Source organism: Hippopotamus amphibius, chromosome 4, assembly GCF_030028045.1.
Source record: "Hippopotamus amphibius kiboko isolate mHipAmp2 chromosome 4, mHipAmp2.hap2, whole genome shotgun sequence".
NCBI lineage: Eukaryota > Metazoa > Chordata > Mammalia > Artiodactyla > Hippopotamidae > Hippopotamus > Hippopotamus amphibius.
In genome coordinates, this window is record NC_080189.1 from 185691622 (window position 1) to 185714008 (window position 22387).

The window sequence follows — 22387 nt, forward strand, 5'->3', positions numbered from 1 at the left end:
TAGTCTCAGGTGGTTCTAGTAATTTCAAGGAAGAAATGGCTATTTGTGAATTTTTTCCCAAATCAGGCCTGATATCCAGAGGGCCTGGGATCCAGGGGCACAAACCTCCCCGGAGGCCTCAGCATAGGCAGGTAGAGTCAGAAAGGCAGGGCAGGCAGGGCGAGGGGGGTCACCAGCTTGCAGTCCTTGGCGCCCAGCTCTCAGGGCTGGGAGGGGGATACTGTTCACCCGCCCACCCCCACCCCACCCCCATCCGGGGGTTTCTCTACACAGCCCACACCCAGTCAGGGGACCGTCTTGGGTTTTTAACCTCTGCTTCAGCAGGAGGAGGGGGAAGCTTTGGACAAAGCTGAGGCCAGGAGGTGTTTCCTGCCCACCCCCCATCACCGCCCCCTGCCCTGCTCCCTGTGTTTGAACTGTCGCCTTGGAGAAATGATGGTTCTGGAAGAGGGTGGGAGGTAACACTGCCAGGAGGCGTGACACCAGGATACAGAGGGTCAGAGGAGAGTAGTGAGTTAGCTGGATTTCAAGGCTTCAAAAGTAAGTCCCCAACCGCCCCCGCCCCCAACATCCAGGGGAAAGAGAAAGAAATAAAAGACAGGGGAGGTCCCAGCCTAGCCCTCTCCTGTGGGACAAATTGGCTCGCAGGCACTGTGAGGTTCTAAAATATATATTTTGTGTTAAAATCCATTCTTCTAGTCAAACACCATATACAATATAAATAAAACTCCCAGAGCCTTGTGTAACCATCACTTAAAAGATAACTTTAATTTAATGAAATTATTTCAGATCACAGGCACGGAGCTTTCTTGTTTATTTTTTTAGAAGGATGTTCAAATGGCTAAGTCAGATTCCTAAATTTGAAAATTTTGTGGCAGCAGCTAAGGTAAAACTGTTAACTTGTGCAAATAAACACAAGCAACTCATATCAAAGACCAATTTTTTAAATTATAAAGCAACATTTTTAAACCAGTGGAAAAACCCTCTTCTATCGTTATGTGAAAACTATGCAAAAAGATTCTTCACGTTTTGCTTCTACTTCAGTACCCCTGTCACTGTTAAACTAGGCAGGTATTCAGACAACACATCCGTCTCTGGCAAGCAAAAAGGAAAAAGAAAACTCGCTGCCGAAAGCACTTCTGCAAAAACACAAAAAGATGTGGTGCCAGTTTTCACTCTGGTAACTAACTTGTCCTGGAAAATAACTGAAAAGCAAAGATATGGTGTATGGAAACTTTACGAATTGTAGCTTTAGGTTCCAGAAAGACAAATATTAAAAACCACCAACTTCTAAAGTCGTTTTATTTCCACTTAATTTACAGAGGCAGAAACTGACTAGATGTCAATTACAAAACTGCAGGCTGCAGCTCAGCCATCTTCCCCTGTGTACACAGTTGATTTTTCCCCTCCCAGGGTATACAATGTCCCTTTCAAACCAACGCTATGTATGTCATAACTATATTTAGAAATACGCAGAGAGGAAAATATTACTACTGCCATTCAAGGCTGTAAATGAGAGGGAAACATATGAAAGCCTCATGGAATCGAAAGCTTAAATTTTAATTCATGTTCCTCTATCAATGTCAAATGTCAGATGACATCTGAAGGTGTTAGTTTTGACAAAAAGAACAACCAAAACAAAACAAAAAACCGGTAACTAATTCCACTCGAAGAAAAGGGTAGCACTCTTTCCGTACACAAAAAAAAAAAAATCGATTTTCAATTTCTTCTTCCAGCACTGTCAGAGGTAAACAAAGTTTTCGACAAATATTTAAGAAGCGCCGTGGACAGTTTGAAGCACGGATGTGAGTCAATATAAAGAAGCAACCACTTGTTTACAGCTGGATAACTTTCTTCCAAAAGGCAGAGTAGCAAAGTGAGCTTCAGAAATCCAGAAAAGCGACGAACACGGGAAACCTGAGCCGCTGCACATCAGCCGATGAATCTTTCCGATGGCCACGTCTCCTGCGCGTTCGTGGGGATGGCGGGAGCCTCTTCCTCGGGCGGGGCCAGGGCCTCCATCTCGCGCACCACCTGCGTGAACACCTGGTCCACCATCAGTTTGCTCTTGGCCGTGACCTCCAGGAACGGGCACCGCCACTCGCGGGCCAGCGCGCGGCCCCGCGCCGTCAGCACCTGGCGCTGGGCGTCCAGGTCGGCCTTGGTGCCCACGAGCACCAGCGGCACGGCCTTGGGCCCCCGCAGCCGGCCCATGCGCTCCCGCAGCGGCCGCACCGCCTCGAACGAGGCCTCGCTGCACACGCTGTAGAGCACCACGAAGCCGTCGCTGTTCTTGATGTACAGGTCCTTGAGGGTGACCAGGTGCTCGGCGCCCACCGTGTCCACGATCTCCAGCAGGGCGGGCGCGGCGTTCACCTCGATCACCTTGCTGAAGAGCTCCTCCACCGACGGCTCGCACTGCTCGGGGAAGCTGCCGCAGGCGAACTGCGTGGCGAGCGCCGTCTTGCCCACCGCCACGCTCCCGAGCAGCACCACCCGGTAGCCCTTGGCGGGTCGCGGCCCCAGGCCGGCCATGGCCGAGGCGCGGCAGGCGGGACGCGCGGCCCGAGGAATGGCGCGCGCGGGCGGGGGCCGGGCGGCGGGGCCGCGGGGGCGGGGCGAGGGGCGGGGCCGGGGGCGAAGGGGGCGGGGCAGGGGCGAAGCGGGAGGGGGGCCGGGGGGCTCGGCGCGCGCGCTCCGGCGCCGGGCCGCGGCGGGCGTCCCTCGTCGCGCCCCGGCCTGCCCCCGCCGGGCCCCGGTCCGCTCCCGGCGGCTCAGGGGTCGCCCGCCCCGCCTCCAGGACGGAGGCCCCGCGCGCCCCGCTCCCGGCCCCCGGTTTCCGCGCCTGGCGCCGCGTCTGCCCCGCCCCCGACCCCGGGCGGCCTGGCGCCGACCTCGCCCACCCGCTCCACGTCGCAGGCCTCCCTCGGGTGGGCCCCGGGCTGCCAGGCCCCGCTCCGCCTTTCCCATCAGGAGCCCGCCGGCCGGCCGGCTGGGGCCCGCCCCTCAGCCCCCGCTCCCTGCGCCCCTTCCCAGCAGAGCCCCTTCGGTCCTCGGGGCCAGAAGGTAACCCGATCCCTTCCGCGTCAACCGGGAAACACCAGCATTTCTCCACCATGTCAGATCCAGTCTCGTGGCCGGAAGCCAGACTGGCCTCGCTCAGGGTCAGGCCTGGCGGGGCTGCGCCGCTGGGGCCCCTCTCCAGCCCGGGAGGACCCCACGGAAGGCGGAACCTGGGGGGGAGCTTCAGCCGAGGGTCCCAGGGTACTCCCTCCTGGCGCCCATTGTGTGCCTGGGTCCCTCGTGCCCCTGCCTTCACTCCGGCCCCCTCCAGCCCTGTCTTCTCACTGAGCAGAGCCCCGGGGAACTTTATAAAATGCAAATCGCATTTCACTCCCCCACTTAAACCCTCCCTGGCTTTCTGCCGTGCCCTCCTGATCTAAGAGTAGAGTGACTGCATAACTCCATCCCAACCCCGACAATGAAAGCATGAACCCATTCACCCAGCGGCATGGGGTCACCGTACTTAGAAAGGGACTCCCCCAGGTCTGACTCTCCTGCTCCAGTCTCTCTCAAGCTTCTGCTCTCCAGCTACACAACATTCTTGCTATTCCTTGATGTCAGAGGAGAAAAGCTGTGTCGGGACAGAGAGGGCTGGATGGAAAGTCCTGGGATTGCCCGCCTGAGTAAACTCTGCACACTGTCTGTTTCGGGCACTAACAGGTGCCTTAGGACTTCAGGGGGCCTGCAGGCCTGGGTTGGAAGTGGAGATGAGGTAGCCACACAGTCCCTTTCCCTCGGCTTGGGGTACGGCTGAACCTCCCTCGTTCCATTCAGCCCTGAGGGGCCAGGGCCCCAAGACTGGCTGAGCTGGAATTTCCTGCCTCCCTGGCAGCCTAGATTCAGAAATAAAGGTTAAGTGACAATAGGACATCCTGCACCTTGGTGTCTGTGGTCAGCGACAGTGCATGGAACAGCCTTAATGTATAATATTAATTATATACTTACTACAACAGACAACTTGACTTCTAAATAGAGAAATCTTACAAGACTTTTCTGACTGCAAAGTAACAAAACTAAAAATCAATTTTTTTAAAAGGATAAACTGCAAATATTCTCTGGAGGAATGCAAGTTCCATCTAGGTTTCAACAACTCCCCGTGCATACCTTTTGAGGGAACATAGGGAACTCACTGTCAACAAAAAGTCACAAAATGCACAGAGAGAAAAAAAAAATCACTCTGAGTGAGAGCCATTGGAAACACCAGGCAACAAAATCACATCCAGAAACTGCGGATATTGGTGTTATCAGACACACAAAATAATTATGTACATGTTTAAGGGAATAAAAGAAAAGCTTAAAAATATGAGCAAGGAACAAGAGGCTATAAACTATGGTCAAGTGATGTGAAAGAGAGTCTTCCCCCCAAAAAGGAAAAAAAAAACCTACTAGAAATGGAAAACATACATTTTAATTAACAGAAAACACCCACTGATAGGTTAAACAGGAGATTAAATGTGGCTGCAGAAAGAACTAAAACCAACATTATTCAGAGATGTGACTAAGCCAGGACTGATTTTCATCACACAGTGCCCTGTGCCTGCAGGAGATAAGAGTTTCTTCCGGTTGCCATAAGGCTGCCACACATTCACAGGGCACCTTAAATTGATAGTTGGCTGGTTTGAGCCGGTCATTATTATTTGAGGCTTTTAAAGCCCTTAACAAAAGTCATCCCGCCCCACCGTCCTTCTAATTACCATCGCCTCAACGCAGTTAAAGTACCACCACTAGCATATAAGCCCATGCGTCCCCTTCCACCTGTACCACATTCTAATCCACCCCTAGTGAGTCATTATAACTGCCACAGGCCAAACCTCGTCACCAGCTCACTCACCACCAGCAGTAAAGTCCCTACAACGAGGTCTGAAAAGTGTGTGACGAGTCTTAGAATTCTACCCCGAAGTTCTGCTTTCTACAACCTCTTCTGGTACTAACTCTCTTAATTCGGGTTCCCTCCACAAGCAGAATCTATGACATGGGACATGGTCTTGTGGACAAATAGTTTATTTTTGGAAGTGATCACAGGGATCAGGAATGAGGGCCCTAGAAGAGAGAAACAGGGAAAGGTGGGAGAGTTCTGTGCCAGGTGCGTTGGGTTATCACTGCTGTGGAAGTGCTTTGAGGAGCAGTGCAGAACAAACGTCAGAATTGTCCACTGATGCACAGAAGCGAGGGGAGCCCGTATCTACTGGCACCCATTCCTCATTGCTCCAGGGCTGCCCTGCAGACTGCCTCCTCCAGGTGTACATGTGTGCCAGGCAGGCTGAGTCAGCTCCAGAAGCATCCAGGCAGCAGCAGTAGAGAGCAAGGGTGTGCAGTGCAGCTGAGGCAAGTGGCAGCCAGGCTCTATCTGCATGACCAGCTGGTTGTGGTAGCCATCACTAGAGCAAGAAAGTATACCCCTAGAACTTGAGGTTAGGGCATAAAAGATGACTGACTCATTCTATTTAAAAAAAAGTTTTTGAAGTATAGTTGATTTACAGTGTTGTGCCAATCTCTGCTGTACAGCAGTGACTCAGTTATACACATACATACATTCTTCTTTTTTTAAATATTTATTTATTTGGCTGTGCCAGGGCTTAGTTGCTGTATGCAGGATCTTCATTGTGGCACGTGGGATCTTTAGTTGTGGCATATAGGATCTAGTTCCCTGACCAGAGATCGAACCCAGGCCCCCTACACTGGAAGCGTGGAGTCTTAACCCCTGGACCACCAGGGAAGTCCCTATACGTTCTTCTTTTTTTTTTTTTAATTCATTTCCATTATGGTTTATCCCAGGAGATTGGATATAGTCCCCTGTGCTATACAGTAGGACCTTGCTGTTTATCCACTGTAAATGTAATAGTTTGCATCTGCCAATCCCAAACTCCCAGTCCATCCCTCTCCCTCTCCACCCTCCCCCTTGGCAACCACAAGTCTGATCTCCCTATGCCCACGTGACTCAGTTCTAATAGTTCAAAAATACCTCATTTGGGGTAGGGGGGAAGTGTATAGCAGCACATTATCTGCAAACAATGATGAGAATACTGCTTATTTCCTTTTCTTATCTTATTGCTTTAGCTAGGCTCTCCAAAAATAACAATATTGAACCAAAGACGTAATTGCTGGCATCCCTCCTCATTTCTGAATAACATAAATGTCCTTATATCGCACAGCTAATACGATGGATGCTTTTGTTCTCTAACCGATATTCTTTATCATAAGAAGCTGTTTTCATCTATTTATACCTTAGTGTTTTCACTGGGAATGTGTTTGTTTGTTTTGTTTTGGCCCCTGATAAACACATAAGGCTTTTCTCCTTCCATTTTGTTAATTTGTTGATTGTCAGTTGATGGATTTCCTAGTGGTGAATCATTCTGTTTTCTCACCTCATCTCTTACCATGCTCCTCCTTGCTCCCTGCTGGACACAGCGACCTGCTCCTCTGGCAGGCCAGTCTGTTTCCCATCTCAGAGCCTTCCCAGTTGCTATTCTCTCCTGGAATTGTTCCCTCAGAGGTCTGCGTGCCTCACTCATTTCGTTCATGTCTCTTGCTCATATATCACTTACTTAAAGGGGTCTTCCCTCACCCCTTTTAAGTAAGTGACAGGTAGACTTGTATGCCCCCCAAATTCACATGTTGAAGTTGTAGCCTTCAGCACCTCAGAATGTCACCTTATTTGGAAATAGGGTCATTTCAGATATAATCAGTTAAGACAAGGTCCCACTGGAGTAGGGTGAACCGCTAATCTAGCGTAACTCATGTCCATATAGAAGGGGAAATTTGGACACAGACATGCACACAGGGAGAATGCCACCTGAAGAGGAAGACAGAGATTGGGGTGGTGTTTCTACAAGCCAACGACTTGTTGGCAAATCACTAGAAATTAAGGGAGAGGCATGGAAAGAAGGCTTCCTCACAGCCCACAGAAGGAAGGAACTCTGCCAACACCTTGATCTCAGACTTCTGGCCTCCAGACTGTGGGATACTGAATTTCTAAGTCACCCAGTCTGTGGGGCTTTCTTAACAGCCACCCCAGGAAACTAACACGTCAACCTATAAGAGCGCTAGGGCTTCGACGCAGGAATTTGGGGGGATACAATTCCAGCTCCCACAAACCCATCACTTACTGTCCTGCTGGCTTAGTTCATTCGGGCTGCTATAACAGAACACTATAGGCTGGGTATTCATCTCTCACGTTTCTGGAGGCTGGGAAGTCTAAGGTCAAGGTGCCAGCAGACTCAGCATCTGATGAGAGACACTTCCTGGTTCATACGTAGCCGTTTTCTTGCCGTGTGCTCATATGGTGGAAGGGGCAGGGAGCTCTGTGGGCTCTCTTTTATGAGAACAGTAATCCCATCCATGAGAGCTCCACTCTCAGGACCTCATCACCTCCCAAAGGCCCCACCTCCAAAAGCCCATCACCTTGGAGGTTAGGTTTCAACATATGAATTGGGGGTGGGGAGGGTGGTACACAAATTGTATTACATGAAATTGATTATTTATTGTTCCCTTTGTTACAATGTATCTCCCATGAGGGCAGAGGTAGTATATTGCTGAATCTACTGTGTGTGGGGCAGTGCCTCCCACAGGTACACCATAACTACAGTCCTGCTATGACGCTTGCTTTGAAAAGGTGAATTTGTTCCAACACACTGAACGTTAGGCAACAGTTGGCGCATAATGTGAATTTTGCATTCTGTGTGATTTTGTTTATGAGGAATACTAGGTTGGACACAGAAGACTCCACCAGCTGAACTGAGGTGTGTAGGAAAACACACGCACTCGCACACCTCAAACGTCTCCCAGCTACCTCCTAACCTCTATGTTATGAGCCACCCCACCCCCGTCCACACCAGGGTTACAACCTTCCAACCACCTCACAATACCTCATAAGCTGCAACCCTTCCAATACCTACTTCCACAAGCAAACTTCAGGCCTTTTCAAATAAAGAATCATTTTTCTGGTAGTATTTATGTATCTTAAAAAACAAGTTAGGGACTTTTCTGGTGGCACAGTGGTTAAGAATCTGCCTGCCAGTGCAGGGGACATGGGTTCCATCTCTGCTCCGGGAAGATCCCACATGCCGCGGAGCAACTAAGCCCGTACACCACAACTACTAAGCCTTTGCTCTAGAGCCCACGAGCCACAACTACTGAGCCTGTGTGCCACAACTACTGAAGTCCGTGCACCTAGAGCCCATGCTCCGCAACAAGAGAAGCCACCACAATGAGAAGCCTGTGCACCACAACAAAGAGTAGCCCTCATTTGCCACATCTAGAGAAAGCCCGCGCAGCAATGAAGACCCAACCCAGCCAAAAATAAATAAATTTTTAAAAATAAAAAAATATAAACAATTTAAATTGTACAACTGCGCTAACCTTTTTTATTAGGTTCCCATCTTTTCAAAAAATGTGTCACTGATGAAGTATTTTGAGTGTCCTGTTCCAACCCCATTTTCGCTGTAAGTCCTATATTTTATTATTTTTTTAAATAAATTTATTTATGTATTTATTGGCTGCGTTGGGTCTTCATTGCTGTGCACAGGCTTTTTTCTAGTTGTGGTGTGAGGCCTTCTCATTGTGGTGGCTTCTCTTGTTGCAGAGCACAGGCTCTAGGCCTGTGAGCTTCAGTAGTTGTGGCACGTGGGCTCAGTAGTTGTGGCTCGTGGGCTCTAGAGCACAGGCTCAGTAGTTGTGGCACATGGGTTTAGTTGCTCCGTGGCATGTGGGATCTTCCTGGACCAAGGATGGAACCCCTGCATTGGCAGGCAGATTGCTTAACCACTGCGCCACCAGGGAAGTCCCCAGTCCTATATCTTTTATTGTGCAATTTTGCAGGACACCCTGAATTTTAGCAGTGCTTACGAGGTGTCATAGCAAAACTGACCATAGTCATTGGGTGGTTGCATAAATGCTTGCCTTTCTGAATTGAACCCTAATTTATCCTGGTATATTGGTTTTTTCAGTATACCAATGAAATGAATTTGCTAATTGTTTGTTGAGGCTGTTTGCACCCGCAAGGCTGTAGAGCGCCGTATAGGATAAGGCAGTGGTTAATGCAGGGCTGTGAAAGAGCCCAGTAAGGACACCTCATTACTCTTGCCCGAGACCAAACACCCGAGAGATATGACAGAGGAGACTCAAGAACGTTTGGACTCACCTGCCCATGGTGGGCAGCCCCACAAACCTACAGGCCACCCCACTGGGAGCAGCCCCTTGAAATTCATGGCAGAGAATCACAGGTAGCAAACTTCACACCATGTTCCAGGTGCCCACTCCTCAAACACCTGGCCTGGTCTTGTTATCTAGACCTTGTTGTGCCTGGGAGCCTGTAACTGTCTCTGAGCCTTTGGCCCTAGGCCAGAGAGAATCACTCTGACCTCCAAGTCTCCACCCAATTGGAAGGAACCGGTCTCAGTACTCCAGGCACAGAGAAGGACAGCATTCCCAGGAAAGACGCAGCTGCTGCTGCCTCTGTGGAGAACAACTGTATGACCCTCCTGGGAGCAGCAAACAAAGGAGCCCTCTGAGGACCTCTGGAACTACTGCAAACTGCTGGGCCGTCCCTGCTGACAGGTCTAGCAGTGAAGACAAATGTGGACGTAGCCACTGCAAAGTAGAAGTGGTTACTCTCTTTTCAGCAATTAAGTCGTTTAGGTGACTGGAAAAATCTGCTGAGACTAGAAATTCTGAATGAATGATTACAAAATCCTTCCTTGCACAACTGCAGCAGTGGGGAAGAGGAAATGTCCCAAACAAAGAAGCTGCTGAAAATGGGGTGGGGGGGGTGGGGGTGGTATTTGCAATCTTGGTAACCAAGAGCTTTGGGCGTAATGGAGAAGAGAGACAAGATGGTGAGCCTTTATAAAGTTCCCAGTCAGAACCAGACTCCCACACAAAGTCTGCATCGTAGAAGGGCCATATTCTCAGTGAATGAATGAATTCAAAAATTTTCAAACCATCAGCAGAAGGAGATGAGAAAGAAAATGTTCTATCCAGGGCCCTTCCTGGGACAAAATATAAAAGATCTTCCTTAAAATCTGTAATGAGGTCTCAGTCCTGGGGTGGGGGTGGGGTTTGCGGGGGTGTAAACGGAACGTGCCTGGGAGGTCCTAGAAACAGCAAGTTGAGAAATTAACATTAAGGAGTCCAAGTGGGTAGTTCCTTAGGATCCCAAAAGCAACGTAAGCCGACTTCTCTGGAGGGATGCACCTTCCGTCGGGGTCTCTCGTGATCCTCTCAGATAAAGCTCGTGCTCCAAAGTTACAGAACAAATATGGGAGCAAGTCACCACAAGCAAGAGCTAGCACAGACAGTCTAATTCTCAGGCAGTAGGGGTACCCAATCAAAGTCACACCTATAAGATATACCTATAAGGTAAATATGCTTTAAAAACAAAAAAAAATAGATTATAGAGATATGAGAAAAATTGTGAGACTAAATAAAAATACTGGCTTTCACGGAACACGGGAGTTACCAAGGTCAGAGGCAAGGAGAACTGACCTTGGTATCTCAGCCTGTACTGGATTTCAGCCTGTGTTCAGGGGCACCAGCTCCTACTCAGGAGGCTTCAGGCCGCTCCTGAATTCCCCTTCCTGACAACCTGCCCTGTGGACACTGAGCGCCAGCATCAGCCCTGGAGACTCTCCACAAGTGCCCCTGTTATAGCCGTCTCCTCGCTTAAGTTCTGCTTCTCAGACAAGACCTGGACAAAGCAGCTGCCTGACCTTGAGGGACCACTCCTGGAATAAAGAGCAACGTGTCTTCCTGATGCTCTGTCCTTCCCTCCAAGGTCACTGCCCTGGCAGTCTGGCATTTCTTGACAAAGTCAGGTGAAGAAATTGTCATCACTGCCACTTTATACTATATATGTATTCAGAACATGTCAACTAGAGCCAAAATATCCAGTTTCTAAGTTTGCTCTTAAATAAATATGCGTAAGAGAGAACAGACAGAAGTGCTACTTGGGTTTGCAGTGATTTGCTTAAAGGAAGCTTTATCTATTCTAAAGCAAATTGTGAATTGTCTTTTGTTTGTCTCCCTGGACGTTTTGTTTTTGCACCAAATTTTCACCAAGGAGCATTGGACCTCGGCCATGGTGCCAGGTGAGCCCTCGGAAAGGAGCGCGTGCATGGCCAGAGCATAAGAGAGCCAGCAGGACCCCGTGTCTCCAGGGCTTTCTTGGGGAGGTAGGTTTTAGGAAAGAGTTCATATGGGACTCCAGAAACTGGAAACTGATTCCTTTAGAGCTGCGTGTACCTGCCAGTCCTTGGAAAGTTCTGGTACACCTCAGAGTGAAGACTGCTGGAGAAGACGTGTGCAAGCGTGGGGCGGGGGAGCACAGACATACTTGAGTTGAAACCCAAGTCCCTAGTCGAGGAGACTGAAGTGATGTCGCTTCCTTGATTCAATCCATCCGTTAACTACCAATAATTCAGTGCCTCCCGCGGTGCAGATGCTGTTTCAGAGCCAGAGGCCAGGATGCCCGCGAGGGCCTTTTGCCCATCTTGACTCGTTCTGGGACATCCAGGCTGGAGGGCGGACGGGCCAGGAGTTGCGACCCCCGCCTCCAGCTCCTCCTGGGTCCCCGCCTGGAGTCCGACAAGAGAGGCGTCTGCGGGGGTGAGGGAGAGGGGTCGCCCTGGGACCCCTGCCCTCTCGTCCCGCCAACCCTCCTCCGCCACTCCCTCCCCCCGGGCCAGAGGGGCGCGTCTCCTTTCTCCGCGCTGCCTCCCGGATCGCCCTCCCGGACATCCTTCCCCGGCTCCCGGTGCCCGCCAGGTGGTCCAGGGCCTGAGATGCGGTCCGAGCTCCGGGAGCACAGGGCTCGCCATTTCAAGGCCGGAGGACCCTGGCCCGGGAGGCGGTGTCGGGGGCGGAGCTGGGCCCGCGTTGCGGGGGGAGCGGGGGCGGGGCCGCGGCGCCTCTGCGGTCCCCGGGCCCCCCGACCCCGGCCCCTGCATTTCCTCCCCGAGCGGAGGCTGCAGCCCGCTGTGGGCGTCTCCCTGTCGCCCCCGGAAGGGAGGCGCCCCGCCACGTCGCCGCGCCCCCTCCCCCACTGCCTCCCCCGTGTCCCCCGCGCGGCTCCGATGGGAGGGCCTGGGAGACGGGCACGGGTGCGGAGCACTCGCGGGGCGTGGACGGCAGGACGGCGTGGGCGCCTCCTGGGGGGGTCTTGTCTCCGCGCGGGTCCAGCCCTCGACGAGGCGCCGGCGCCGCGTGGCAGGAGGCGGCGGGGCCGGGGGGGGGGGGGGGGGCCCTGCGCCCGCCTACGGCCTCGGCTGCTCCGACCCGGTGTCTCCTTCGAGGCCACGCGGGCCGTGGCGAGCGCATCCTGCGGCGGGGAGGCCTCGGCGGGGTCGCGGGCCCCGGGCCGGCCCTGGGGGTCGCGGCCGAGAGCCAGGCCTGCGGACCAGGCGTGCGCGCAGGTGGGCTGGAGGTGGAGGCGGGCCGGGCTCCTGAGCACCGGGTGCGACCTGCGGTGAGGTCCTGGGTCACCGCGGGAGCGCCCCCGGGGCGGGGCCTCGATGCCCTCGGGGTCGTGGACGGGCCGGGCTGCGGCCTTGGCGCCAAGGTCCCTGGACGGAGAACAGGGCCGCTCAGCAGAGCTTCCACGATTTTCCCATGTGCCGGAGGGCAGGACAGGGTCCAGGGCGCGCAGAATGACCCCTCTCCGCCCCGGGGCCCTCTCCCCGCTCCACCGCGCTTAGGGCTCTCCCCGCCCGGCCCGGTTCCAAAGGGGCTGACGATGTCGCGGGTCCCTTGGCTGTCCCCCAGGCTCCGCGGCGCCCAGGCCTGGGCCAAGCGCACCAGGGTCTCCAGGTCTCTGTCCGTGTCGGTCCTGCACCGCAGGGAGGCTATGACCCCAGGGACACGGGAGCTCGGGACGGGAAGGGCGGGATTTCCTGGGCTGGGGTCAGAGCTCTGGGTCCCTGAAAAAAGGGCTAATTCTCTGAAAAGTGTGGTGTAGAGAGGAAGGGGCGGTGCGGCTGACACCAACCTGGACTCCAGGAAGACCCGCCTGCCCATTCTCCCCAGCAGGCGGTGGGCACGTGGTGATTAGGGAGGCGGGAGGGGAGGGGAGGGAGGAGGGACATGAACAAACCGCCTCTTTCTTCTAGATGAGGAACGTCAAGCCCCCCTTTTGGACTCCAGGTGTCTGCCCCACCGCCTCCTAGTGCAGGGATCAGGAAGCAACAGAAAGGAAGAGGGACTTCCATCTCACCTTGTGAGGGGGACCACCCAGCACACAGGCCCCAGACCTGCCGGGTCGTCCCCACCTGAGCGGCAGGGGCTCCCCAGCCTCTAATCAGGACTCCCAAGGCTAGACCATCTGTCTGGACCCCTGGGCTCCCAGAACTCCTGGGACTTTGAGGAATGGGCCAGGGCGCCCTCTGCTGGACCTAGGGCCAAGGCTGGAAAAAAGGTGGGTGGTGGGAGGGGGGTCCTGTGTATTTAGGCTCCCAAAGTGATGCCCTCCCCACCCAGCCGAGGGTCCTCCTGGGGGAAGGGCACAAACTAACGCTGAGCAGGGTCCCAGGGAGGGACCAGGTTGTGGTCTCTAGACAAAGCCTGCTGGGAAGGGGGTGATCAGGGTTACAGGCTGATGGGGGTGGGAGGTGGGTGGCTGAGTGACCAGACTTGAGTGGGGGTGTTACCTGGCACATCCCACCAGCCTCAGGGCTCCCAGGAAGCTTCAGTATCAGTAGAGCTGGGGCCCCAGGCCCAGGACAGTCCCATGGGGACGGGGAGATGATGCGAAGGCCAGGCTTGTCCTTCCAGCCCAGGACAGAGGAAGAGCTGGGCCAGCACAGAGCTGCTCTGGCCCACGAGTCTCACAGCCCTTCCCAGGGGACATCCATGAACATTTTCAAGTACTACCCTCCCCCCCAAATTAAAATAAGTTCCAAAAAATAGAAATCATGTAGACAATATTCTGTGATATCACACAATAAAACCAGAAGATAAAAATAAATCAGAAAACAAAAAGACCCTCCCACCTGGAAATCTATATTTAAAAACTCTTTGCTATCTCTAAGGTCAAAAAGGAGATATAGGGACTTCCCTTGTGGTGGAGTGGTTAAGAATCCGTCTTCCAACGCAGAGGACACGGGTTCAACCCCTGGTGGGGGAACTAAGATCCCACATGCCATGGGGCAGCTAAGCCCAGGTGCCATAGCAACTACCAGGCACGCAAGCCACAACTACTGAGCTAGCGCGCCACAACTAGAGAGAGGCCCGCACACTGCAACGAAAGATCCCGCATGTGCAATGAAGATCCCTCGGGTGGCAACTAAGACCCGAAGCAGCCAAAATTAAATAATTTTTTTTGAAAGAGGAAATATAGCCCCAAACTGCAGAATTTCTTTTATTTATTTAAAAACATTTTTTTTCTTTTTATTTGGCTGTGCCAGGTCTTAGTTGAGGCATGCAGGATCTTTAGTTGTGGTATGCAAACTCTTAGCTGCAGCATGACGGATCTAGTTCCCTGACCAGGGATCAACCCCCGGCCTCCCGAATTGGAAGATCCGGAGTCTTAGCCACTGGACCACCAGGGAAGTCTCCAGAATTTCTTTTAAAATATATTAAAGTACTATGAAGTCTCCAGAATTTCTTTTAAAATATATTAAAGTACCATATATCTGAGCTTATGGGACCAGCTAAAACAGTGTTTAAATTCTTAAACAAGTTCTGGGTCTCAGCGCCAAAACAGTTGTACAAGAGTTACTCTTTTATTTTCTAGAAAAAGAAGGAGGACAAGGGGAAGGAAAGGCAGATAAAAAATGACTTGACTGCAGGCAGCTTCAGCTTCTTTAAAATTAACTGGAGGCCTGTTCATTGCAGCATTATTCCTAACAGCCAAGAGGTGGCAGCCACCCAAATGTCCCACCAGAGTTGAATGGATAAAGAAAATGTGGTGAATAATAGCTGAATAATAAAAAGGAATGAAATTGAGTTATTTGTAATGAGGTGGATGGACCTAGAGTCTGTCACACAGAGCGAAGTAAGCCAAAAAGAGAAAAACAAACACTGTATGCTAACTCATATATATGGAATCTAAAAAAATGGTACTGATGAACCCAGTGACAGGGCAAGAATAAAGATGCAGATGTAGAGAATGGACTTGAGGATACAGGGTTGAGGGGGGCGAAGGGGAAGCTGGGAAGAAGTGAGAGAGTAGCATTGATATATATACACCACCAAATGTAAAATAGCTAGCAGGAAGTTGCTGCATAACAGGGAGATAAACTCGATGATGGGTGATGACTTAGAGGGGTGGGATAGGGAGGATGGGAAGGAGTCGCGGGAGGGAGGGAATATGGGGATATATGCATCAATACAGCTGATTCACTTTGGTGTACCTCAAAAGCTGGTACAAAAGTGTAAAGCAATTATATTCCAATAAAGAGCTTTAAAAAAAAAGAAAATGTGGTGAAAGGAAAACTATTCCTCTACTCACAACACTTCTGACACCAAATGTATGGGTTTTCTATACCAAGCAATTCTTCCGTCTTTTGCCAACACCAGCTTTATGGTAATTTGTTACAGCAGCTGCAGGAAACTAATATAAACACATGCTCTTCCTGTTCCCAGGAAGATCTCCTGCCCCCTCACCCTTCCACACACACCCTGAGACCCCAAAGAAGCCTTTGCCTCAGTTGCTACCCCATCCATCAGCCTTGTTGATTCACAGGTGTTCCTGTCCTTTCTAGAGATTTCCACCGCAATTTTAGACACTGTTAATATCTCTACCCATTCTCTTATCTCTTTCTAACCTGTCTGTGGTGTCCACTAAGAAAAAGCCTGTTTTAATGTAATCAAGTTTATCATTGTTTTTTTGCTGATTATGCTTTTGGATCTTTGTGTAAGAAGTCCTTCCCTGTCCAGGTGTTAGATTCTTCTGCATTTTCCTCTAACTTTATATTTTTACCTTTTACCTTTGGGTCTCTATTCTCTCTAGAGTCCATCTTTGTATGTGGCATTAAGTAGGGACCGTTCTTCTTTTCTGCTGATGGCGGGGGCCCTGGGTAGGTGGTGAGGGTCTCCTCTCACCTGGCACCACCTCCAGCTCTCCGCCCTCCCCTCTGGCTAGAAGAAACTTCTCTGACCTTGACCTTGCCATGCCTTCCCATCAGATATTCTCCATTTTTACAGTGACGTGGCCATTTGGTGACGTAGTCCTTCACTTTTAGAGTATGTTTACTGAGCTCCTCCAAGGATCTAAGTGGCTTTCCAGTCAGGATGACTTTGGATTTGTAGCTTAAGTGGGTGATAGTGTCATGATATCGTCAAACCATCCAAGGGCAGGTGGCACTCCTGTCACCCAGATCCACTTCAGAGGGGTGAGCCCCCCATGAGACAGTGAGTCTACGGTGGGGGTGGGGGCGCTGTCTCTGGGTGAGGACCTGCATGTCCTGGGTGCTTTGGGCTACAACTGGCTAACCTGGTGGTCCCGGGATTGGTTACTTTCGGGACCAGTGGAGCCCAGGCTCCAGGTCTCGCCTCCACGATTCTCTCGGCTTTGTCCTCACAGTGAAAGGACGCTGACAACCTCTCCGTGACCCTGCAGCTGCATCCAGAGGTGGGAAAGCACACGTCGCTTCTGGGGACCCTTTCAAGTAGCCCCCAAATGTCCCCACCTCCCCCTCCTTGCCATCCTCTCGTCTCTTTCTCTGGCCTGAGTCCTGTCACATCCTGGCTGCCCATCTGGGCCTGGGAGAGGCCCCCAAAGGGCGGGGGAGGGGGCTGCTCAGCCTGGCCCTCCTGTCCTGCCCTCCAGCCGCCCTGTTCTCCCCGCCAGCCTGGCACGCCGTGAGGTCCCAGTGCAGGCGGCAGGCTGCGACGGGCTCCGCAGCATATCCCGGCTGCAGGCAGGGAGGAACCGGCAGGCTGGTCCCAGGCCTGTGGACCTGAGCCCTCTTGTCGCAATTCACCCTGGGGGCTGGGGGTGGGACAGGTGGAAATTCCTCCTGACCAGCCACTGCTGGGGGAAAGCCTGGGCTAGACCACAGCGGCCCCCGCAGGGGCTCACCGAGGACGCAGGGCCCCCCAGGATCTTGAAGAGTTTGCCACGTGTTTAAGGACAGTGAAGGGGCCCCAGAGCCTCGGGCTCTCACACTGCCCCCTCCTTTGGCCCAACTCCAGTCCACTCTGTTGTCTTGGGCTGACAGGGTGCCCCCTGGCCCCCTGGGACCTGAGCACTTCAGTTCTCCCAGCCTGGACTGGGGCCAGCCTTTGGGAGGGCCTGGGGGTGGGGTCTGCTTGCCCGACCCTCAGTCCATGGGGGAGGGGTTTCCTCACAAAGGCTGGGCTTTGGCGCCCTCTGGTGGGCGTTGGCGCCAACTGCAGCCCACTCTCAAGGCACAGGGCACTTTGCAGGGGGCAGTCCTGGGTCCGTCCCCACATCCACACTGAAGAGCGGCTGACCCCGAAGACGTCACTCTCCCCTCCGAGCCTCGGCCTTCGCATCTGTAAGAGTGGTGGCACTGAGATCTATTCCAAAATGCTGTCAGAGATGAGGCAGTGCAGAGAAGATGGTGCAAGTGACGCGGTACCGCCCATCCCGCCCTCACCTCCCCGGTGCACAGACAGAGGCACTGATTGCACGAGCAGAGAGTCAGGCCATCCTGCCCAGCCCCCTGCATCCTCTGCTGGCAGCTGCCGGGGCAACAGGCCCACCACAGGGTCAGCCCTGATGGAAGCCTGTCAGCTCCCGCTGTCCACACGCCCAGGCCCTGAGCACCCTGGCCTGGCACAAGGCCTCCTGGTTACCCTGCCTGCCCACTGCCATGTCCTGCTGCCCCTCTACCTGCCTCAGCTGTGCCAACGCACCTAGCTGCAGCTCATCTGTTCCATCTCTCCCTCTCTGCCCTCCTCTTGTCCTCCAGCAAACTCCTACCCTCCTTCTGACCCTCATGGGAGTGGGGCATCTTGGTCCCCCTCTGAGAGGACCTCCTGGACCTCCTCCAGCCCAGCCTCACAACCCACAGCCCAGCTGCAAACACAGTCCCCTCCAGCTAAATTCATCCCTTCTCCCTTGGTGTACACACCCCACACTGCATTTCTTTCTTTCTTTTTTTAATTAATTATTTTATTTACTGGCTGTGTTGGCTCTTCGTTGCTGTGTGCAGGCTTTCTCTAGTTGTGGCGAGTGGGGGCTACTCTTTGTTGTGGTGCACAGGCTTCTTATTGCGGTGGCTTCTCTTGTTGCAGAGCACGGGCTCTAGGTGTGCAGGCTTCAATAGTTGTAGCGTGTGGGCTTACTTGCTCTGCAGCATGTGGGATTTTTCCAGACCAGGAATCAAACCCGTGTCCCCTGCATTGGCAGACGAATTCTTAACCCCTGCGCCACCAGGGAAGTCCCACAATGCATTTCTTTGTGTGTCTTCCCCACAATGCATTTCTTTGTGTGCCTTCCCCACAATCAGGCTCCAGGTCTTGGTTTTTGCCAGGGCCGACGTGAGCTCTAGCATACGCTGGGAAACTGTACACAGGTGTTAAAACCTTTGTCCACTGAGGCAGCACGTAGCAGGTGGAGAGCAAGAGGAGCCCAGGGTTGCCTGCAGGCAGTCCATTCAGCACCCCATTCAGCACATCCACCCCAACCAGGAGCAGACCTGTTTCTGGGTGGCCAGTGTCCATCCCTTTGAAGCCATGGGCGTGGGGGGCCAGGTCCAGGTGAGCCACTGCTCCAGGCTCCCCCTGCACCTCACAGGGCTAGCAGGAAAGGGCCATCAGCCTGCACCCACCCCCTCCTCAGGCCTGGGTGCCCACTCAGGCTCCAGCTGAGCCAGAACATTTTGTTCCGAAGCCAGCCAAGGCTGTTCTTTCCAGAACCCACTTTGAAGGGGCCCCTTTTCTCTGAGGCTGCGGCTCACAGAAACCTTCCTTGTATTGTTCTGTTTACACTCTAACTTGCAGCAAAAAGGACACTGATTCAATGTGATCACTATCAGAATTGCAGCTGGCCTCTTCATAGAAATGAACAGGCTGATCATAAACTCATATGGAAACTCAAGGGACCCAGAATAGCCAAGAACAGTCTTGAAAAAGAACAAAGTCAGAGGACTCACACTTTCCAGTTTCAAAACTTACTTCAGAACTAGAGTCATCAAGACAGTGTGGCACTGACATAGGGGCAGAGGTATATAAATCACTAGAACACACGAAAGTCCAGAATCGACTCTGTGAGTCAGTTGATTTTGATATTGATTATTGATGAGTGCCAAGACAGTTCAATGGAGAGAGAATAGTCTGTTCCGTGGACGCAGCTGGAATAAGTGGATAGCCACATCCAAATAATGTCTGAGCTCTACCACGTCATATATAAAAATTAACTCTAAATGTACCAAGACCCAAATATAAGAGCCAAAACTTAAGACTCTTAGAAGAAAACATAGGAGTAAATCTTCATGATCCTGGATTTGGCAATGATTTCTTAGCTATCACCAAAAGTATAAGCAATAAAAGAAAAAAAAAAACAGATAAATGTAAAACTTTTGTGCTTCAAAGGACACTACCAAGAAAATGAAAAGAAAATCCACACAATGGGATAAAATTTTTGCAATCGTTTCTCTGATAAGGGACTTGTATCTAGAATATATAAAAAACCTCTTATGACTCAGAAATAAAGGACAAATAACCTAATTTAAAATCAGCAAAGTTTCTGAATAAATATTTCTCAAAGAAGATATACAAATGGCCCGAAAAGATGCTCAACATTGTTACTCATCAGGGAAGTGCAAATCAAAACCACTGTGAGACAGCACGTCACCCCCACGAGGCTGGTTCTCATCAGAAAGTCAGAAATAAAAAATGTGGATGATGATGTCGAGAAATTGGACCCCCCATACATCGCTGGTGGGAATGTAAACTGGTGCAGACACTTTGGAAAAATAGTCTACAGTTTCTCAAAAAGTTAAACATGGAGTTAACGTTTTCCTAACCCAGGAATTCCACACCTAAGTAGAACGTAGGGGGACTAAAAACATAAGTCCACACGAAAACGTACACAGATGTTCACAGAAGCCCCAAAGTGGAAACAACTCAAACGCCCATCAACAGATGTGTGAATAAACAAAATGTGGGTATCCATAAAACAGAATATTATTCAACTATAAAAACGAATGGATCATGGATACAAGTCACAACAACGATCAACCTTGAAAAACGATGCTAAGTGAAAGAAGCCAATCACAAAAGGCAACATATTATAGAATTCATTTCATGTGACACGTCCAGAACAGACAATCTATATAGCTAGAAAGCAGAGCTGTGATTGCCTAGGGCTGGGGGCAGGGTGAGAAGAGGGGTTTGGGGTAATATCTGAAGGGTACAGGGTCTCTTTACAGGGTGATGAAAATGTTCCAGCATTGACTGTGGTGATGGTTGCGCAGCTCTGTAAACACACTAAAAACCATTGAATGGTACATTAAACGTAAGTGGGTGAATTGCATGGTATGTGAATCGTATCTCAATAAAGCTGTTGTACACACAAGAAAGGAACGACACAGCCAGGATAGTGGGAAGCACCTGTGACTTGCTCTGTCTCTGGCTGCCCCTGTTGCCCTCCTGTTCTTCTGGGTGAACCACAGAGTATGCCGGCCTTTAATCGCTTGGGGTCTGATATCAGGATTCCTTCTGGTAGAAGAGTCCAGACTTGAGAAGAATTGGCTTCCTTCTGGATTTCAGGCTGCCATTTGCGAGGTGGCCGGGGCACTCAGATCCTGTGCCTTAGCTGGAGGCCAGAGCCACATGACTTCCACAGTCCTCAGTGGGAGAGCCTCCCTGAAACTAGAGCTCAGCTCCACCTCCATTTGGGGCAGCCTGTGTGCCACCAGGCACCATGTAGATGAAGACAAATATGGCTGGCCCTCCACCATCAAGACATTTGCCAAGAAACAGACAGGACAGCCCTTGGCCAAAGAAGATGGTGACGCACATCTCGGGAAAGAAAGTGAGCCACACAGACTGGGGGATCTAGGAGCCAGACATAGGAGGAGGAGAATTCCAACAGGTGGGAAGGGCCTTCCAGGTGGGTGGAACAGAATGTACAAAGATCTGGAGACAATCTGTTTGAACCATATGAATTTGTCGTTTTTACTGGGGGGAAAATGATCAATATCAGCAATTTCATAGAAGTCAATCTAAAGTAGACACATGGGGAGAAGAGCCCAGTGCAGGTAGGCCAGTGGTTTTCAGCATGTGTTCCATGGACTCCTAGGGTCCTGAGCTCTTTCTGGGGACCTGTGAGTGTTTTCATAACACTAAAGTTATTTTTCATCCTTTACACTGAGCTGATATTTACACTGATGGTGCAAGAGCTGTGGTGGGTAGAGCTGCTGGACTCTCAGCCCAAATCAAGGTAGCAGCACTAAACTCTGCCAGTGAGTCATTGGACCCAGCACCATGGTGCACTCACAGAAAAAAACCTAGTTTCACTTTTTTTTTTAAATTTATTGGCTGCATTGGGTCTTCGTTGCTGCACACAGGCTTTCTCTAGTTGTGGCGAGCAGAGGCTACTCTTCATTGCAGTGCATGGGCTTCTTATTGCAGTGGCTTCTCTTGCCATGGAGCACAGGCTTTAGGCGTGTGGGCTTTAGTAGTTGCAGCATGTGGGCTCAGTAGTTGTGGCACACGGGCTTAGTTGCTCCACAGCATGTGGGATCTTCCCGGACCGGGGCTCAAACCCGTGTACCCTGCATTGGCAGGCGGATTCTTAACCACTGAGCCACCAGGGAAGTCTCTTAGTTTCTCTTTTAAATGCACTGATGAAGCAGTAAAAATGGTTATTTTTATTAAATCTCAACCCTTGAGTACACTTCTTTTTAATGGTCTGTATGATAAAATGCAAAGGGCAGGACAGGGGCTACCCTAAGGTAAAGCACCTGTGCAATTGACTGTGTGAGTTACCAGCTGAACTAGCCACTTGTTTTATACCACTTTCACTTGAAAGAAGGACTAACGGGCAAACTATGCCTGTTCAGGCTTGAGTTGTCAACAGGCATTTTCTTGATAATGAATCATGGGAGCTGGCCACTTACAGGTTAACAACTGACAGTATTTGTTGCCGATGATAAAATTTGAGCTCTCAAGCAAAAATTAGGATTTTGGAAAACTCATGTCTACCATTGTGACCAGAGATTCCCAATAGCTAAAGATTTTCCTGATGAGGTTGTGGTGATGTTAATGAAGGTGCTTTTGGGATAACGTATGATAAAATGGGCCAACATCTAGAAGATCTGCATCACCCTGTCTGTGAACCAGTATTTGCCAGATGACAAACATCTGATGTTACAAATCACATGTGGAGCCATTCAAAGTACAAGATAAACCAATGGTGTAT

The 22387-nt window shown here is 51.3% G+C and overlaps 2 protein-coding genes across 2 annotated transcripts; both read right to left on the bottom strand.

The window, feature by feature from the left end:
• Positions 1 to 1273: 1273 nt before the first annotated feature.
• On the bottom strand, positions 1274 to 2590 carry LOC130852620 (ras-related protein Rap-2a-like). The gene has a single exon (XM_057733762.1). It carries the CDS (start codon positions 2533 to 2535, stop codon positions 1933 to 1935), a length of 603 nt encoding a protein of 200 aa, XP_057589745.1. The 5' UTR covers positions 2536 to 2590; the 3' UTR covers positions 1274 to 1932.
• Positions 2591 to 11476: 8886 nt separating this feature from the next.
• Positions 11477 to 13071, bottom strand: LOC130851997 (collagen alpha-1(I) chain-like). Its single transcript, XM_057732646.1, has 2 exons — positions 12710 to 13071; positions 11477 to 12620 (listed from the first exon to the last, which is right to left on the bottom strand). The coding sequence occupies exons 1-2, from the start codon at positions 13069 to 13071 to the stop codon at positions 11477 to 11479; spliced, it is 1506 nt and encodes a 501-aa protein (XP_057588629.1).
• Positions 13072 to 22387: the final 9316 nt, after the last annotated feature.

Coding starts and splice junctions, on each gene's coding strand:
- LOC130852620 (XM_057733762.1), bottom strand. CDS start 2,535: ATGGCCGGCCTGGGGCCGCGACCCGCCAAGGGCTACCGGGTGGTGCTG.
- LOC130851997 (XM_057732646.1), bottom strand. CDS start 13,071: ATGGGCAGGCGGGTCTTCCTGGAGTCCAGGTTGGTGTCAGCCGCACCG. Junction 12,621..12,709: donor GGGCCCCGGGGCGGAGAGGG/GTCATTCTGCGC, acceptor TTCTCCGTCCAG/GGACCTTGGCGCCAAGGCCG.